General features: G+C 45.5%; 1 protein-coding gene across 1 annotated transcript in view; it reads right to left on the reverse strand.

Annotated features, from left to right (window-relative positions):
• Positions 1–15,733, reverse strand: part of LOC139411652 (pleckstrin homology domain containing, family O member 2) — a 30,405-nt gene extending 14,672 nt beyond the window's left edge. Inside the window, exon 1 of the mRNA XM_071158260.1 lies at positions 15,310–15,733. Within this exon, the coding sequence (XP_071014361.1) occupies positions 15,310–15,318 (9 nt within the window). The 5' untranslated portion in view covers positions 15,319–15,733. The remainder of the gene's footprint in view (positions 1–15,309) is intronic.
• Between the last annotated feature and the right edge of the window lie 2,432 nt (positions 15,734–18,165).

The following is an 18,165-nucleotide window of genomic DNA, read 5'->3' on the forward strand; positions in this document are numbered from 1 at the left end:
TTTCCGGACTCGACCATATTAATGACCTAAGGCTCGTATTTCTGTGTGTTATTATGTTATAATTAAGGCAGACTGTTATGGTGAGTGAATGAGGACCCAAAAGCGAACTAACTTAAACAGAGCTTCTTTAATAACCAAACATAGGTAGGCTCAGATAGACCGGCAGATTCCGACAGGACAGGACAAGGTTACAGCAAACATGACGATAGTCTGGCTCAGGCATGAAACACAACAAACAAGAATCCGACAAGGACAGGAACAGAAACAGAGAGAGATATAGGGAACTAATCAGAGGGAAAAAGGGAACAGGTGGGAAACGGGGTGAATGGGTAGTTAGAGGAGACAAGGAACAGCTGGGGGAAAGCGGGGGAGAAAAGGTAACCTAACAACGACCAGCAGAGGGAGACAGGGTGAAGGGAAAGGACAGAGACAAGACACAACATGACAGTACATGACAGTACCCCCCCACTCACCGAGCGCCTCCTGGCGCACTCGAGGAGGAAACCTGGCGGCAACGGAGGAAATCCTCGATCAGCGCACGGTCCAGCACGTCCCGAGAGGGAACCCAACTCCTCTCCTCAGGACCGTACCCCTCCCAATCTACGAGGTACTGGTGACCACGGCCCCGAGGACGCATGTCCAAAATTCTACGGACCCTGTAGATGGGTGCGCCCTCGACAAGGATGGGGGGGGGGGGGGGGGAAGACGAGCGGGGGCGCGAAGGACGGGCTTGATGCAGGAGACATGGAAGACCGGGTGGACGCGACGAAGGTATCGCGGAAGAAGAAGTCGAACTGCGACAGGATTAATGACCCGAGAAATACGGAACGGACCAATGAACCGCGGGGTCAACTTGCGAGAAGCCGTCTTAAGGGGAAGGTTCTGAGTGGAGAGCCAAACTCTCTGACCGCGACAATATCTAGGACTCTTAGTTCTACGCTTATTAGCAGCCCTCACAGTCTGCGTCCTATAACGGCAAAGTGCAGACCTGACCCTCTTCCAGGTGCGCTCGCAACGTTGGACAAAAGCCTGAGCGGAGGGGACGCTGGACTCGGCGAACTGAGATGAGAACAGCGGAGGCTGGTACCCGAGGCTACTCTGAAAAGGAGATAGCCCGGTCGCAGACGAAGGAAGCGAGTTGTGGGCGTATTCTGCCCAGGGGAGCTGTTCTGACCAAGACGCAGGGTTACGAAAAGAAAGACTGCGTAAGATGCGACCAATAGTCTGATTGGCCCGTTCTGCTTGACCGTTAGACTGGGGGTGAAAGCCGGAAGAGAGACTGACGGAAGCCCCAATCAAACGGCAAAACTCCCTCCAAAATTGAGACGTGAATTGCGGACCTCTGTCCGAAACGACGTCTGACGGAAGGCCATGAATTCTGAAAACATTCTCGATGATGATTTGTGCCGTCTCTTTAGCAGAAGGAAGCTTAGCAAGGGGAATGAAATGAGCCGCCTTAGAGAACCTATCGACAACCGTAAGAATAACAGTCTTCCCCGCTGACGAAGGCAGTCCGGTGACAAAATCTAAGGCGATGTGAGACCACGGTCGAGAGGGAATAGGAAGCGGCCTGAGACGGCCGGCAGGAGGAGAGTTACCGGACTTAGTCTGCGCGCAGACCGAACAAGCAGCCACGAAACGACGCGTGTCATGCTCCCGGGTGGGCCACCAAAAACGCTGGCGAATGGAAGCAAGCGTACCCCGAACGCCAGGGTGGCCGGCTAACTTGGCAGAGTGAGCCCACTGAAGAACGGCCAGACGAGTAGGAACGGGAACGTAAAGAAGGTTCCTAGGACAAGCGCGCGGCGACGGAGTGTGAGTGAGCGCTTGTTTTACCTGCCTCTCAATTCCCCAGACAGTCAACCCGACAACACGCCCCTCAGGGAGAATCCCCTCGGGGTCAGTGGAGGCTACTGAAGAACTGAAGAGACGAGACAAAGCATCAGGCTTGGTGTTCTTAGAGCCCGGACGATAAGAAATCACGAACTCGAAACGAGCGAAAAACAGCGCCCAACGCGCCTGACGCGCATTAAGTCGTTTGGCAGAACGGATGTACTCAAGGTTCCTATGGTCAGTCCAAACGACAAAAGGAACGGTCGCCCCCTCCAACCACTGTCGCCATTCGCCTAGGGCTAACCGGATGGCGAGCAGTTCGCGGTTACCCACATCATAGTTACGTTCCGACGGCGACAGGCGATGAGAAAAATACGCGCATGGGTGGACCTTGTCGTCAGAGAGGGAGCGCTGAGAAAGGATGGCTCCCACGCCCACCTCTGACGCGTCAACCTCGACAACGAACTGTCTAGAGACGTCAGGTGTAACAAGGATAGGAGCGGATGTAAAACGATTCTTGAGGAGATCAAAAGCTCCCTGGGCGGAAACGGACCACTTAAAGCACGTCTTGACAGAAGTAAGGGCTGTGAGAGGAGCTGCCACCTGACCGAAATTACGGATGAAACGACGATAGAAGTTCGCGAAGCCGAGAAAGCGCTGCAGCTCGACGCGTGACTTAGGGACGGGCCAATCAATGACAGCTTGGACCTTAGCGGGATCCATCTTAATGCCTTCAGCGGAAATAACAGAACCGAGAAATGTGACGGAGGAGGCATGAAAAGTGCACTTCTCAGCCTTCACAAAAAGACAATTCTCTAAAAGGCGCTGGAGGACACGTCGAACGTGCTGAACATGAATCTGGAGTGACGGTGAAAAAATCAGGATATCGTCAAGGTAAACGAAAACAAAGATGTTCAGCATGTCTCTCAGGACATCATTGACTAATGCCTGAAAGACAGCTGGAGCGTTAGCGAGGCCGAAAGGAAGAACCCGGTATTCAAAGTGCCCTAACGGAGTGTTAAACGCCGTCTTCCACTCGTCCCCCTCCCTGATGCGCACGAGATGGTAAGCGTTACGAAGGTCCAACTTAGTGAAAAACCTGGCTCCCTGCAGGATCTCGAAGGCTGAAGACATAAGAGGAAGCGGATAACGGTTCTTCACTGTTATGTCATTCAGCCCTCGATAATCTATGCAGGGGCGCAGAGACCCGTCCTTCTTCTTGACAAAAAAAAACCCCGCTCCGGCGGGAGAGGAGGAGGGGACTATGGTACCGGCGTCAAGAGCTACAGACAAATAATCTTCGAGAGCCTTACGTTCGGGAGCCGACAGAGAGTATAGTCTACCCCGGGGGGGGGGGTGGTTCCCGGAAGGAGATCAATACTACAATCATACGACCGGTGTGGAGGAAGAGAGGTGGCCCTGGACCGACTGAACACCGTGCGCAGATCGTGATATTCCTCCGGCACCCCTGTCAAATCACCAGGCTCCTCCTGTGAAGAAGAGACAGAGGAAACAGGAGGGATAGCAGACATTAAACATTTCACATGACAAGAGACGTTCCAGGAGAGGATAGAATTACTAGACCAATTAATGGAAGGATTATGACAAACTAGCCAGGGATGGCCCAAAACAACAGGTGTAAAAGGTGAACGAAAAATTAAAAAAGAAATGGTTTCACTATGATTACCAGAAACAGTGAGGGTTAAAGGTAGCGTCTCACGCTGAATCCTGGGGAGAGGACTACCATCCAGGGCGAACAAGGCCGTGGGCTCCTTTAACTGTCTGAGAGGAATGTCATGTTCCCGAGCCCAGGTCTCGTCCATAAAACAGCCCTCCGCCCCAGAGTCTATTAAGGCACTGCAGGAAGCTGACGAACCGGTCCAGCGTAGATGGACCGACAAGGTAGTGCAGGATCTTGAAGGAGAGACAGGAGTAGTAGCGCTCACCAGTAGCCCTCCGCTTACTGACGAGCTCTGGCCTTTTACTGGACATGAAGTGACAAAATGACCAGCGGAACCACAATAGAGACAGAGGCGGTTGGTGATTCTCCGTTCCCTCTCCTTAGTCGAGATGCGGATACCTCCCAGCTGCATGGGCTCAGCACCCGAGCCGGCAGAGGAAGATGGTAGTGATGCGGAGAGGGAGGCGACGGAGAGCGCGAGCTCCTTTCCACGAGCTCGGTGACGAAGATCAACCCGTCGCTCAATGCGAATAGCGAGTTCAATCAAGGAATCCACGCTGGAAGGAACCTCCCGGGAGAGAATCTCATCCTTTACCTCTGCGCGGAAACCCTCCAGAAGACGAGCGAGCAAGGCCGGCTCGTTCCAGCCACTGGAGACAGCAAGAGTGCGAAACTCAATAGAGTAGTCTGTTATGGATCGATTGCCTTGACATAGGGAAGACAGGGCCCTGGAAGCCTCCTCCCCAAAAACAGATCGATCAAAAACCCGTATCATCTCCTCCTTAAAGTCTTGATACTGGTTAGTACACTCAGCCCTTGCCTCCCAGATTGCCGTGCCCCACTCACGAGCCCGTCCAATAAGGAGAGATATGACGTAGGCGACACGAGCAGTGCTCCTGGAGTAAGTGTTGGGCTGGAGAGAAAACACAATATCACACTGGGTGAGGAACGAGCGGCATTCAGTGGGCTCCCCAGAGTAACACGGCGGGTTATTGATTCTGGGCTCCGGAGATTCGAAAGCCCTGGAAGTGGCCGGTGGATCGAGGCGGAGATGGTGAACCTGTTCTGTGAGGTTGGAGACTTGGGTGGCCAGGGTCTCAACGGCATGTCGAGCAGCAGACACTTCCTGCTCGTGTCTGCCTAGCATCGCTCCCTGGATCCCGACGGCTGAGTGGAGAGGATCCGAAGTCGCTGGGTCCATTCTTGGTCGGATTCTTCTGTTATGGTGAGTGAATGAGGACCCAAAAGCGAACTAACTTAAACAGAGCTTCTTTAATAACCAAACATAGGTAGGCTCAGATAGACCGGCAGATTCCGACAGGACAGGACAAGGTTACAGCAAACATGACGATAGTCTGGCTCAGGCATGAAACACAACAAACAAGAATCCGACAAGGACAGGAACAGAAACAGAGAGAGATATAGGGAACTAATCAGAGGGAAAAAGGGAACAGGTGGGAAACGGGGTGAATGGGTAGTTAGAGGAGACAAGGAACAGCTGGGGGAAAGCGGGGGAGAAAAGGTAACCTAACAACGACCAGCAGAGGGAGACAGGGTGAAGGGAAAGGACAGAGACAAGACACAACATGACAGTACATGACACAGACTCTATTTTCTGTATACATCAATGATGTTGCTCTTGCTGCTGGTGATTCTCTGATCCACCTCTACGCAGACGACACCATTCTATATACTTCTGGCCCCTCCTTGGACACTGTGTTAACTAACCTCCAGACGAGCTTCAATGCCATACAACTCTCCTTCCGTGGCCTCCAACTGCTCTTAAACGCAAATAAAACTAAATGCATGCTATTCAAACGATCACTGCCCGCACGTCCAGCATCACTACTCTGGACGACTCTGACTTAGAATATGTGGACAACTACAAATACCTTTGTGTCTGGTTAGACTGTAAACTCTCCTTCCAGACTCACATTAAGCATCTCCAATCCAAAATTAAATCTAGAATCGGCTTCCTATATCGCAACAAAGCATCCTTCACTCATGCTGCCAAACATACCCTCGTAAAACTGACCATCCTACCGCTCCTCGACTTCGGTGATGTCATCTATAAAATAGCCCCCAACACTCTACTCAACAAACTGGATGCAGTCTATCACAGTGCCATCCGTTTTGTCACCAAAGCCCCATACACTACCCACCATTGCGACCTGTACACTCTCGTTGGTTGGCCCTCGCATCATACTCGTCGCCAAATCCACTGGCTACAGGTTATCTACAAGTCTCTGCTAGGTAAAGCCCCGCCTTATCTCAGCTCACTGGTCACCATAGCAGCACCCACTTGTAGCACGCGCTCCAGCAGATATATCTCACTGGTCACCCCCAAAGCCAATTCCTTCTTTGGCCGCCTTTCCTTCCAGTTCTCTGCTGCCAATGACTGGAAAGAATTGCAAAAATCTCTGAAGCTGGAGACTCACATCTCCCTCACTAGCTTTAAGCACCAGCTGTCAGAGCAGCTTACAGATCACTGCACCTGTACATAGCCCATCTGTAAACAGCCTACCTACCTCATCCCCATACGGGTATTTATTTATTTATTTTGCTCCTTTGCACCCCAGTATCTCTACCTGCACATTCATCTTCTGCCAATCTACCATTCCAGTGTTTAATTGCTATATTGTAATTACTTCGCCACCATGGCCTATTTATTTCCTTAACTTACCTTATTTGCACTCACTGTACATAGACTTTTTGTTTTCTTTTGTTCTACTGTATCATTGACTGTATGTTTTGTTTATTCCATGTGTAACTCTGTGTTGTATGTGTCGAATTGCTATGCTTTATCTTTGCCAGGTCGCAGTTGCAAATGAGAACTTGTTCTCAACTAGCCTACCTGGTTAAATAAAGGTGAAATAAAAATAAAATAAAAAAAGTCTATGATTTGATAGAGCAGTCTGACTGAGCAGTGGTAGGCACCAGCAGGCTCGTAAGCATTCATTCAGACAGCACTTTCGTGCGTTTTGCCAGCAGCTCTTCGCAATGCTTCAAGCATTGTGCTGTTTATGACTTCAAGCCTATCAACTCCCGAGATTAGGCTGGTGTAACCGATGTGAAATGGCTAGCTAGTTTGAAACGCGCTAATACCGTTTCAAACGTCACTCGCTCTGAGACTTGGAGTAGTTGTTCCCCTTGCTCTGCAAGGGCAGCGGCTTTTGTGGAGCGATGGGTAATGCTGCTTCGAGGGTGGCTGTTCTCGTTGTGTTCCTGGTTCGAGCCCAGGGAGGAGCGAGGAGAGGGACAGAAGCTATACTGTTACACTGGCAATACTAAAGTGCCTATAAGAACATCCAATAGTCAAAGGTATATGAAATACAAATGGTAAAGAGAGAAATAGTCCTATAATTTCTATAATAACTACAACCTAAAACTTCTTACCTGGGAATATTTAAGACTCATGTTAAAAGGAACCACCAGCTTTCATATGTTCTCATGTTCTGAGCAAGGAACTTAAACTTTAGCTTTCTTACATGGCACATATTGCACTTTTACTTTCTTTTCCAAAACGTTGTTTTTGCATTATTTAAACCAAATTGAACATGTTTCATTATTTATTTGAGGCTAAATTGGTTTTATTGATGTATTCAATTAAGTTAAAATAAGTGTTCATTCAGTATTGTTGTAATTGTCATTATTACAAATAAATGTAAAAAATCTGCCGATTAATCGGTATCGGCTTTTTTTGGTCCTCCAATAATCGGTATAGGTATCGGCGTTGAAAAATCATAGTCGGTCGACCTCTAATCTTAAGGCTAAGTTCATCGTTAGAACCTTCGTAGGAGAATCATTAAATCTTCGAGCTGATCCCAAAACCATCTTTATTAATGTTGTACTTGAAAAAAACGCTCACAATCTAATGCCTGCCTCAGAGCAGCTAAGATGCCTTTTTCCCTCCTGTGTCACTTTATACAAACATAGAAACATAGAACATAGAATCTAAACATAGAATCACATGGTTTATCCGCCTCTCTATGACCGCTGATAACTTCAGAACAAAGTTGACTACAAATACAAAGTTGCCAATATATAAATATGTGGTTTTCGATGATGAGTTTATAGGATAGCTAGCAACTTGTAAAAAATTACTCATTCGTATAAGTCAGTAGTATTTTAATAGTATGTAAAACTTATGTTTATGACGGTTGCCGTTTTAGTTAATTCAATGATAATTATTAGGTGGAAGTCGCTAGCTACAGTATAGCCTAGCTTTTAGCTAGCTAGCTAACTAGCTGCTCTGTAAGATAGCTTGACTTGCTAGAAAATTATGGAAACAAGTTGAGGAAAAAGTAACTAAACATGTTTTATTATCAACTGAAACAATATGTTTCTCCTGTATTGAATGAAAAGGTCATATTTTGCAATCTCCCAAAATAAATGTGATCTCTGCTGAGAGACTAGGCTCTCCTCCATCTTGTCTTGCATTGGTTGTGAAACCCTATGCTCTCCGTCCAGTAGCAGAAAGAGCTTGCATGAAGCGCAATGAAATACGTCACAATGTAAATGGGGCATCAGTATCGACAAATGCCTCAACAACGCACTTAGCAAACGTTCTCTCTGATTGGTGTTTTGGGAAACGTATGTTACATCTTCAGCCAATGTAGGAAATATTCAATGTTAAAACACTTGTAAGCCTAAGTTCCATCACTATCGGGAAACTGGACAGATCTGAAGCATAATGCCAGGGTTCTGTTCATAAGGGCACACAACAAAAATGTTGTAAAATGTTTTGCTAGGTATTCCATCCGTTTCATTCTGTTTTCTTCCATTTCTTGCTTAATGAACACCCCCCTGTTGTTATATGGAGCTGTCCATACGTGGAAATACCAGTCCAGACCAGGGTATTGAGACCTGAGAAAGCTGACTACAGTTCCAGAGGATTACTGTAGAGTAGCTGTAGCACAATGCCTTTCTATCACAATGCTTTTCTATGCTACTCAGTTACTACAAAACATAGTATGAAACTTCCAGCACTGAATAAGACTGGATTGCGTTTGTAATATTAACCAATGAAGAAACAACAACGTAAAACTAAAGCTCACAGCACTATCTACCTCAAACTCCTTTAGGAGACACTGCGCAGTGACTGGTCCTCATTTATTACAGAATAAAACACAAACAACTGCAGGTGCCTGTCTAAAACTCCCAGGCACTCAGAATCTATTGGAGGAAATTCCACAGGATGTCTTTTTAAAGGGTCATCGAGCTGTTTTTCCACTTTCACTGCGACAGCACTGGGAAGAGTGGCTCCGCTTTGCACACAGAGGAAAGGTACAGCTGTGAGGAGAGGAAAGGCCTAGAGAGAGAGGGGGAGTGACACAGAGAGGTTAAAGGAGTTAGAAAGAGATGAAGGGAGAAGGTTAGAGGTGATAGAGGAATGAAAGAGGAAGAGAGAGAGAAAGAGGAAGGGAAATACAGAGAAGTGGAGAGAGAGGGAGAGAGAAAGAGAGAAGGAAAGAGAGAGAAAAAGAGAGACAGATAAAAGGCAGTCATTGGTCTTCCACAGTGCATTGTCCACAAAACAGAGACATGAGAGAGAGGGGACATGGCATGCATCGCTGTCTCTAAGTGAAAGAGGAAAGCACTGATTGGCCTTTGTCTCTCTGACACACACACACACACACACTGAAGGCCAGGCCAGTGGAAAGTGGAACACATCACAGTGTACTGTACAATGCCTGACAGTACAGCTCACCCCTGCCAATAATGCTGGGTGTGGTGCTGGATACATCTACACTGTTAGAAAAAGGGTTCCAAAATTATTCTTCAGCTGTCCTCATAGGAGAACCCTTTTTGCTTCCAGGTCAAACTATTTTGGGTTTCATGTAGAACCTTCTCTGTAAAGGGTTCTATATGGAACTCAAGGGGATTCTTCCTGGAACCAAAAAGGGTTCTTCAAAGGGTTATCCACTGAGGGAAGCCGAAGAACCATTTTAGGTTCTAGATAGCACCTTTTTTTCTCAGAGTGTACATTATAGAAGAGATATTTTGCACTACTGCAGTTGGCTTGACTCTGTGTCTTCCATTATGCAGCTTAACATTGGCTTGCATAGTTAGCTAAAGTGAGGGAATGCTGTTAGGTGCAACATTTTAATGGACTCACGTCATACAACATTGTGGCATGTGGCAACATTAGCCATGTTGGCTAGTTAACCAAACTCAACATGCTGGTAAAAGTGCAACAGTCTCTGTTTCCTTGATTGTACAGTTATCATTGTGGCAAGTGGCAACATTAGCCATGTTGGCTAGTTATCCCAACTGAGTTTACTGGTTGGAAGCTCACAGAGCTCTGTGGTGTTGGCCATTGTTGCAAGCAACTTTAGCAGTGTTAGCTAGTTAGCCAAGCTGAACATGCCAGAAGGTGTAACAGTTCCAAACATGGATCTGCTTTTAGCTTTACCACATATCGACTCCCACAGGAAGAGATGCTTGGTTAATCAGTGGACATCCCAAAATGACATCTGATAATGACTGTCGTATGCTAGCATGTAATGTAACATTATGAAGTTGAAGTTTACACGGGTTTGTGCCTCTCTGAGGATGTTTGAAATAAGACGAGCAAATACACCATTAATATAAAACTGTATTGGGCCAAGCTTTGTTATTGTGTCATAAATGGATGTCTTCCAAATTCTCATTTCACATGAGAAAACCTAACCCAAAAACCAAGCCGGAGCCAAATCCAAAACCTCCCTTTTCTTATGCCTTTGCAATATCTGATTCACTTTACAACTCTTTCAACAACCATCCCAAATGGGCTGAGGCCGAGCCCTCATTTCAAGGCCTTAAAAAAGGCACACCTTAGCCGACATGTGTTCCTTATAAAGTCTCAAACAGGGAGGAGAAGGCTCCATCTGGGATGAATTGAGTTCCATGCTGCCCTGCCCGGCTTGAACTCACCACACGTCCTAATCAACATCATCTGAGTTAACAAGGTCTCCCCTTTCCACTGGTTGACTTAGCTAGCTATTAGGGGAAGTGGGAGAGAGGAGAGAAGACACCTTAGTTTCCTTTGAGAGAGTGGGGAATAGGGGAAGTGGGAGAGAGGAGAGAAGACACCTTAGTTTCCTTTGAGAGAGTGGGGAATAGGGGAAGTGGGAGAGAGGAGAGAAGACACCTTAGTATCCTTTGAGAGAGTGGGGAATAGGGGAAGTGGGAGAGAGGAGAGAAGACACCTTAGTATCCTTTGAGAGAGTGGGGAATAGGGGAAGTGGGAGAGAGGAGAGAAGACACCTTAGTATCCTTTGAGAGAGTGGGGAATAGGGGAAGTGGGAGAGGTGTACTTTAACTATATGCACATCATAACAAGACTGTATATAGACATAATATGACACTTGACATTGTATTTATTCGCTTGGAACCTTTGTGAGTGTAATTTTTTATGTTAATTTTATTTGTATTGTTTATTTCACTTTTGTTTATCTATTTCACTTGCTTTGGCAATGTAAAAATATGTTTCCAGTGTCAATAAAACCCCTTAAATTGAATTGAGAGAGCGGGGTAGAGGTGAGAGAGGGAGGGAGAGGTGAGAGAGGGAGGGAGAGGTGAGAGAGGGGGGAATAGGAGAGACGTAGAGCTCTCAAAGATACTAACAAACAAGAGGAAGTCCCAAAGAAATACCCTATTGCACACACACACACACACACACACACACACACACACACACACACACACACACACACACACACGTATCAACAACACCATCAGAGTTTCAGAGGGAACTCAGTCACACACACTTACTCACACACAACCATTGTGCAGCACAAGTCCAAATGCCGGGAAACGACGGTCAGAAATGGACTATTGTGCAGCACAAGGCTGAGCGATGGTCAAAGAGGGTTAATTGTTTTCCTCACATAATGTGCAAGTCTGTTTCCTCAGACTGTGGTCCAGCAGGCTGACACACACCATGGACATGCTTCCAGCAACAGCAGAACGTGACTGACAATTACAGAAGAAGTGTCGAAGAAGTGTTGGTGTCAGTGATACTGAGCCAAAAGAACCTCCCCACTGGGCACAGACGTCAGTTCAACGTCTAAGTTTGATTTACATTAGGTTGAGAAATGCCCTTACGTTGATGACTTTTTTTATTGTGTGTGTGTGTGTGTGTGTGTGTGTGTGTGTGTGTGTGTGTGTGTGTGTGTGTGTGTGTGTGTGTGTGTGTGTGTGTGTATGTGTGTGTGTGTGTGTGTGTGTGTGTGTGTGAGAGAGAGAGAGAGGGGGGGGACAGAAAGAAAGATAAAGTGAGGGGTTGAGAAAAACAGACAGAGAAAGAGTCAGAGATAGAAAGATAGAGTGAAGTGAGAGGATGAGGGGAGGGGAGAGGGGAGAGAGGGGAGGGGTCAGTGACAGAGTGCTAAAACAGCTGGTTGTGTATAACAGGCAGCTAGCCAGGCAGTGGCCTTCACTGAGCCGCCAGACACTGTCCAGCCACACCGGTGTATATAAACCCGGCCCACGAGGAATGGCCTGTCAACCTATTGCTGTGACTCAGAGGACTAGAATGAAGTGGCCCATAGACACTGATCTGAGGACAGTTTTGAGTTTTAAACCCTAATGATTAAGGTGAAATGTGTGGGTAGGGTAAGCTGATCCTAGATCTGCTATAGGAAATGTCTACCAAGAGAGACTGCACAGACACACAGCTGAAGCCTTTCCGCCAGTCCTACCTAATAGGGTCTTTCATTTACCAATTAAGATCACATTAGTATAGCTACATATAGGGCATTCAGTGTGGTTAGTCCAGCTGTTCATATAGTTATACTGATGTGAAAACATAGTGATGGCTGACTTGATTTCCTCTCAGGGCTAGTTTCCAGGCCTAGTCCAGGACTAACAGGTCAGTTTCCATTAAACTGGCCCTTGGTCTTTACAATAAACCTTTGGAAACAAACCATGTATAGCTTGAAAATATGGTTAACACTATAAGTCATTCTTATGGACTGTTAGTCTTGGAATTCATAGTCCATCTGAATATGAGAGTGGTTCCATTTCTCCAGCCTCATCCCTCAGTTTACCAAACCAAGTGGCAGGGTCAGGCTGGTCAAATGACAGGTTGTACCTTTAACACTTCTGGGGGTGTTGGGTCAATATTTCATGTTTATGAACGTGCCCTGATTTGTTATGGGACTGCCAGGCACCCCTGTAGTATAAACCTTGACTGCATGGTGGTCCTTATCTCACCCCTGCACTCTGGTTATTAATGTAAGACTACACTAACACTACACTAACACTACACTACTGTAATAGGATAGTGCTGCTAAGGGCTAAACCTCTGTGTGCAAGGGGTTTTCTGAGGTCACTAAGAACATTTTCTTTTAAAATCAATTGCTCCACGTCAATTGTGACACAGTTGTTTAAATCAATGTTTATGTAGCTGAGAGAAGCTCCTAGAAGTACCATACCTTGCTGGGCATAGTACTTTTTTTGACCATGAATTTACATTCCATTCTACTTCATCTCCCGTGACTCAGCATCTAGACTGGGAGAATCTGCCAGGACTGACTGGGATGTGGGAGATAACAGCAGCATTAGTTCCGTTTTAAGGGTTTTGTCACTGGTTATTTGGACGTATCAGGATTGGGTGAAGGCGGTGCATAAACCGCGTCGTCTTGAGAGCTTCGTGCCTGTGCCCACATGGGGGGGGGGGGGGGGGGGGGGGGGGCTTTGGCTGAGAGTTTCTTGTTGCAAGGTGGAGACTTTGTTTCTGCCAGAACTCACAATTTGTAGGAACACAGAAGTTAACCATGCAGCTGACTTCTGGGTTAACAGAGATTATAGGCTACTATGACAAGAGTTTCACTGCATCGCAAGCGCACGCGCATGTGTGTGTGTGTGTGTGTGTGTATGTGTGTTTGCACCAGCATATGCATATGTGTGTGTGTGTGTGTGTGTGTGTGTGTACACGTGTGTGTGTGTGTGTACACGTGTGTGTGTGTGTGTGTGTGTGTGCGTATGCGTTTGCACCAGCGTGTGTATATGTGTGTGAGCAAAAAGTTGCAAAGTAGCCAATTTTGATTGATTTACTGTTTTACTGCTCTGTTCGACTTCCTCATTCTAGTAGCAGCTTCCGGAAACTCGCCTCAATGTCATCTACGGCTTGCAACTTTGAGCTGCTATATGAGTTGTTGCACATACAGTAGGCCTGTTTATCCCATAAAGACATCTTTAAAACACACAGGTCACTGCTTGTCAGTTCAGGCCTACTCTTTTTAACGTCAGTACATTCAAAACAAAAGAAGGGAAAATAGGCCTCCAGATGAAGTTTTAAAAGCAGTACATGTACATCTTCTTCTGTTCTAACTAGCCTATTTAGGATAGGACGAGAGCCTTACATATTAGGTGACTCAGTAGTTCTTTCAGTCTGACCCAAGCTGCATTGCATCCCCAGACAACACTGCGGTGTAAGGCCTACTGACCATGGTTGTAGGTATGGTGACTTTGTTCACATTCAATAACTGATTTGAGATCAGTTCTCCATAACACATAGGCCTACCCCAACATATTAATTAAGAGCTTGACCCAAGAGCTGACACTGGATCAGTTACTGTACCGGAAGGGTAGGCTACAGTTTATCTAAACAGTAGGCTATAATGTAGGGTCAGGGTTGAGTTACATGTTATCGGTTTGAAAAGAACTGTAACTGTAATCAGATACTTTACCAGTAAAACTATTGTAATCCGATTACAGATACTTTTGAAAAACTAGATGATTACATCTTGGATTAAATTCAGAAAGGATGTTTGTTTTCTCAATGACATTCAAATGCATTGCAATGCATCAAAGCATTGAAAAAAAGCACAAGTTTAAATTTGTTCCACCAGAGCAAGTCTGACCACAAGTTCAGAGACCACTATGATGACACACCAAATGCGTTTGATGGATCATTTTTGTCTTCTTCCAATGCCTCTCAGATTAAGTTACTGAATTTGGTTAATCCAAAAATTATGTTACTGATTATAATTTTGGACAGGTAACTAGTACTGTTTTTTTATATATATTTTTGATTAAACCTTTATTTAACTAGGCAAGTCAGTTAAGAACAAATTCTTATTTACAATGATGACCTACACCCGCCAAACCCGGATGATACTGGGCCAATTGTGTACTACCCTACTGTAACCGATTACATTTAGAAAGTAACCTACCTAACCCTGTAGGCTAAAATGTATCCACATAGCTACAATGTAGTTATTACAATGTAAAAATACAGTTATTAACCCCTCCTCCTCCTCCCTTAACATCTCCATGGCTACAGGGGCAGCAGCCAGCAACGGAGGGGTGAGAGAAACCACTGTAAATGCCCCAGTAGCAGTAGTAAGCTACCGTTGAAAGCAGCAGGTTGTCAGGTGCGTGGCTTTAACAGCTCCTGGCACCTGAGTTTGAACTGTGAAAAGTACGATGCGTTGTTGGAGCCTATTGACGCATAGCATATCAGTTTGATGAAACACAAATTATTATTTTCTTCGCCGATACTTCAACAGGCTATATGTAGTGTGTAGTGTCCATCCAATAAACTGCGGATTGTTTTATATCTAGGCTACATTGCTCGTTTAACTCTTTTTTTTCTGACCTTGAATGATGATGAGTTTGAGACTACTTTCCTACCCCTCCGTGAGTGTTTAGATTGACCTATGTCGCCACTGAGAAAATGTAAGAATCTTTACTAAGGTTAAACTTTCATTAGACCTGTAGCCTTTATTTAATTTAAAACCAACCATAGCCGACCGAGATTCCACCAATGCCGCCCATCAGAACAATGCAATAGACTGAATACTCACGTCTTCCATGATAAAAACGAATATCCGTTATACTATGTGTGGAGGAATAACACTCGAAGACGGCCGTTATTCTTGACAAAAAGTCAGTATTTCACTTCTTTTAGACAGCAACCAACTATTATCCAACATGACTCGAATATGAGGAAGAAAATAAGGAACTGTAAAAGTTTGGACGCGGAACGGTCTTGTCTCTTTCTTTCCTCTTTCGACGCGTTCGACTCAGCTACGAAACAAGTTTGAAGAAAAAGTTTGGTTTCCGGTAAGTCCCTGAATGCCTCAGCGCGTCGATAGACAGGGTATGTCAATCGAACTGAATCCCTTAGGCGCAGTGAAGGCCGTAACAAATTGATGTAGGCTAGCCATTTTCTCAAGTGTTCACGCAGTGCAAATGTGAGTGAGCGCCTTTAAACTTCGCACTGTCTCTGTCACCAACACAGTAACCTATTGTATAACTGTGAGAAGTAAGCTTGTCCTTTGACACAATGAATGACGCCATAAAACCATCGTCCTGAACTCATGATAAAAACACAGCACTGCAAGACCAATAAAACAGATTGTATAACGCATTCCTATACAGGCGGAATAAAACACATGGAACTGTATCCTTTTTGTCATCCTCATTTGTTTGTTTTTATGAATATCAAACTACACCCACTATCCCACTGTGTTTGTCCTTAATGAAAACAATTGCACATGTCAACATTTCTGAATAGGCCTAGCCTACACTGAATCAGATGTGGTCATCACTGTAATAAAACAACAGGTTGTATGTAATAAAATGACACGTTGTTTGACGAATTACTTGACATTATGCCCTTTAACGTTCCCTGTCACGCTAACGTTTTCATTCAACCTAGATTTAGCCCCTGGAGCTGTACCACTGTGGGTTGGATAAACAGTGGATTAATTATAAACTCCAAACTTGTCTCTTCTTACTTCCTGATAGGTGTGGTGGCTGTTATTGGTTAGAGGGGATGTATTGTCTGTCACAACACTGAGCTATAAAAAACGGAGCTCCCCTGGGCGGGGCTGCAGTTTACTCTAAATGAACAGTTCTCTTGCATAATTCATTTCTCAATGCTTATAGCTTAACATAAATACATGTATTTCATGTGAAGCGGTGTGTGTGTCATACATATTGTGTGTGTGTATGTGTGTGTGTATGTGAGTGGGGGGTATGTGTGTGTGTATGTGAGTGGGGGGTATGTGTGTGTGTATGTGAGTGGGGGGTATGTGTGTGTGTGTATGTGAGTGGGGGGTATGTGTGTGTGTATGTGAGTGGGGGTATGTGCACCCATGCATATGTGGTGCACATAAAATGTATGGTCACATTTATGTTTATGTATTTTCTTTGTATTGGGGAAGAATGCTTTAACTGAAATGTCAGTCCTCCAAGGTTTCGCCATTGCGATGCCTTTATACACCTGTTGGCCAGTCGGGGGCAGTGAGACATGTTTACTTCACACTGGGACTTTTTAAAATGTTCTATTCTTATTTCACCTTTATTTAACCAGGTAGGCTAGATTACCTTTATTTAACCAGGTAGGCTAGATCACATTTATTTAACCAGGTAGGCTAGTTGAGAACACCTTATATTTAACCAGGTAGGCTAGTTGAGAACACCTTTATTTAACCAGGTAGGCTAGTTGAGAACACCTTTATTTAACCAGGTAGGCTAGTTGAGAACAAGTTCTCATTTACCACTGCGACCTGGCCAAGATAAAGCAAAGCAGTTCAACACAAACAACAGAGTTACACATGGAATAAACAAACATACAGTCAATAATACAGTAGAAAAGGTCTATATACAGCATGTGCAAATGAGGTAAGATAAGGGAGGTAAAGCAATAAATAGGCCATGGTGGCGAAGTAATTACAATATTGCAATTAAACACTGGAGTGATAGATGTGCAGAAGAGGAATGTGCATGTCGAGATACTGGGGTGCAAAGGAGCAAGATAAATAAATAAATACAGTATGGGGATGAGGTAGTTGGATGGGCTATTTACAGATGGGCTATGTACAGGTGCAGTGATCTGTGAGCTGCTCTGACAGCTGGTGCTTAAAGTTAGTGAGGGAGATATGAGTCTCCAGCTTCAGTGATTTTTGCAGTTCGTTCCAGTCATTGGCAGCAGAGAACTGGAAGGAAAGGCGGCCAAAAGAGGAATTAGCTTTGGGGGTGACCAGTGAAATATACCTGCTGGAGCGCGTGCTACGGGTGGGTGCTGCTATGGTGACCAGTGAGCTGAGATAAGGCCAGGCTTTACCTAGCAAAGACATGTAGATGACCTGGAGCCAGTGGGTTTGGCGACGAGTATGAAGCGAGAGCCAGCCAACGAGAGCATACAGGTCGCAGTGGTGGGTAGTATATGGGGCTTTAGGGACAAAACGGATGGCACTGTGATAGACTGCATCCAATTTGTTGAGTAGAGAGTTGGAGGCTATTTTGTAAATGACATCGCCGAAGTCGATGGTCAGTTTTACGAGGGTATGTTTGGCAGCATGAGTGAAGGATGCTTTGTTGCGAAATAGGAAGCCAATTCTCGATTTAATTTTGGATTGGAGATGCTTAATGTGAGTCTGGAAGGAGAGGTTACAGTCTCCTAGCCAGACACCTAGGTATTTGTAGTTGTCCACAAATCAGAACCGTCCAGAGTAGTGATGCTGGACGGGCGGGTAGGTGCGGACAGCGATCGGTTGAAGAGCATGCATTTAGTTTTACTTGCATTTAAGAGCAGTTGGAGACCACGGAAGGAGAGTTGTATGGCGTTGAAGCGCGTCTGGAGGTTAGTTAACACAGTGTCCAAAGAAGGGCCAGAAGTATACAAAATGGTGTCATCTGCGTAGAGGTAGATC

The sequence above is a fragment of the Oncorhynchus clarkii genome, chromosome 6 (genome assembly GCF_045791955.1).
Source record: "Oncorhynchus clarkii lewisi isolate Uvic-CL-2024 chromosome 6, UVic_Ocla_1.0, whole genome shotgun sequence".
NCBI classification, from domain to species: Eukaryota; Metazoa; Chordata; class Actinopteri; order Salmoniformes; family Salmonidae; genus Oncorhynchus; species Oncorhynchus clarkii.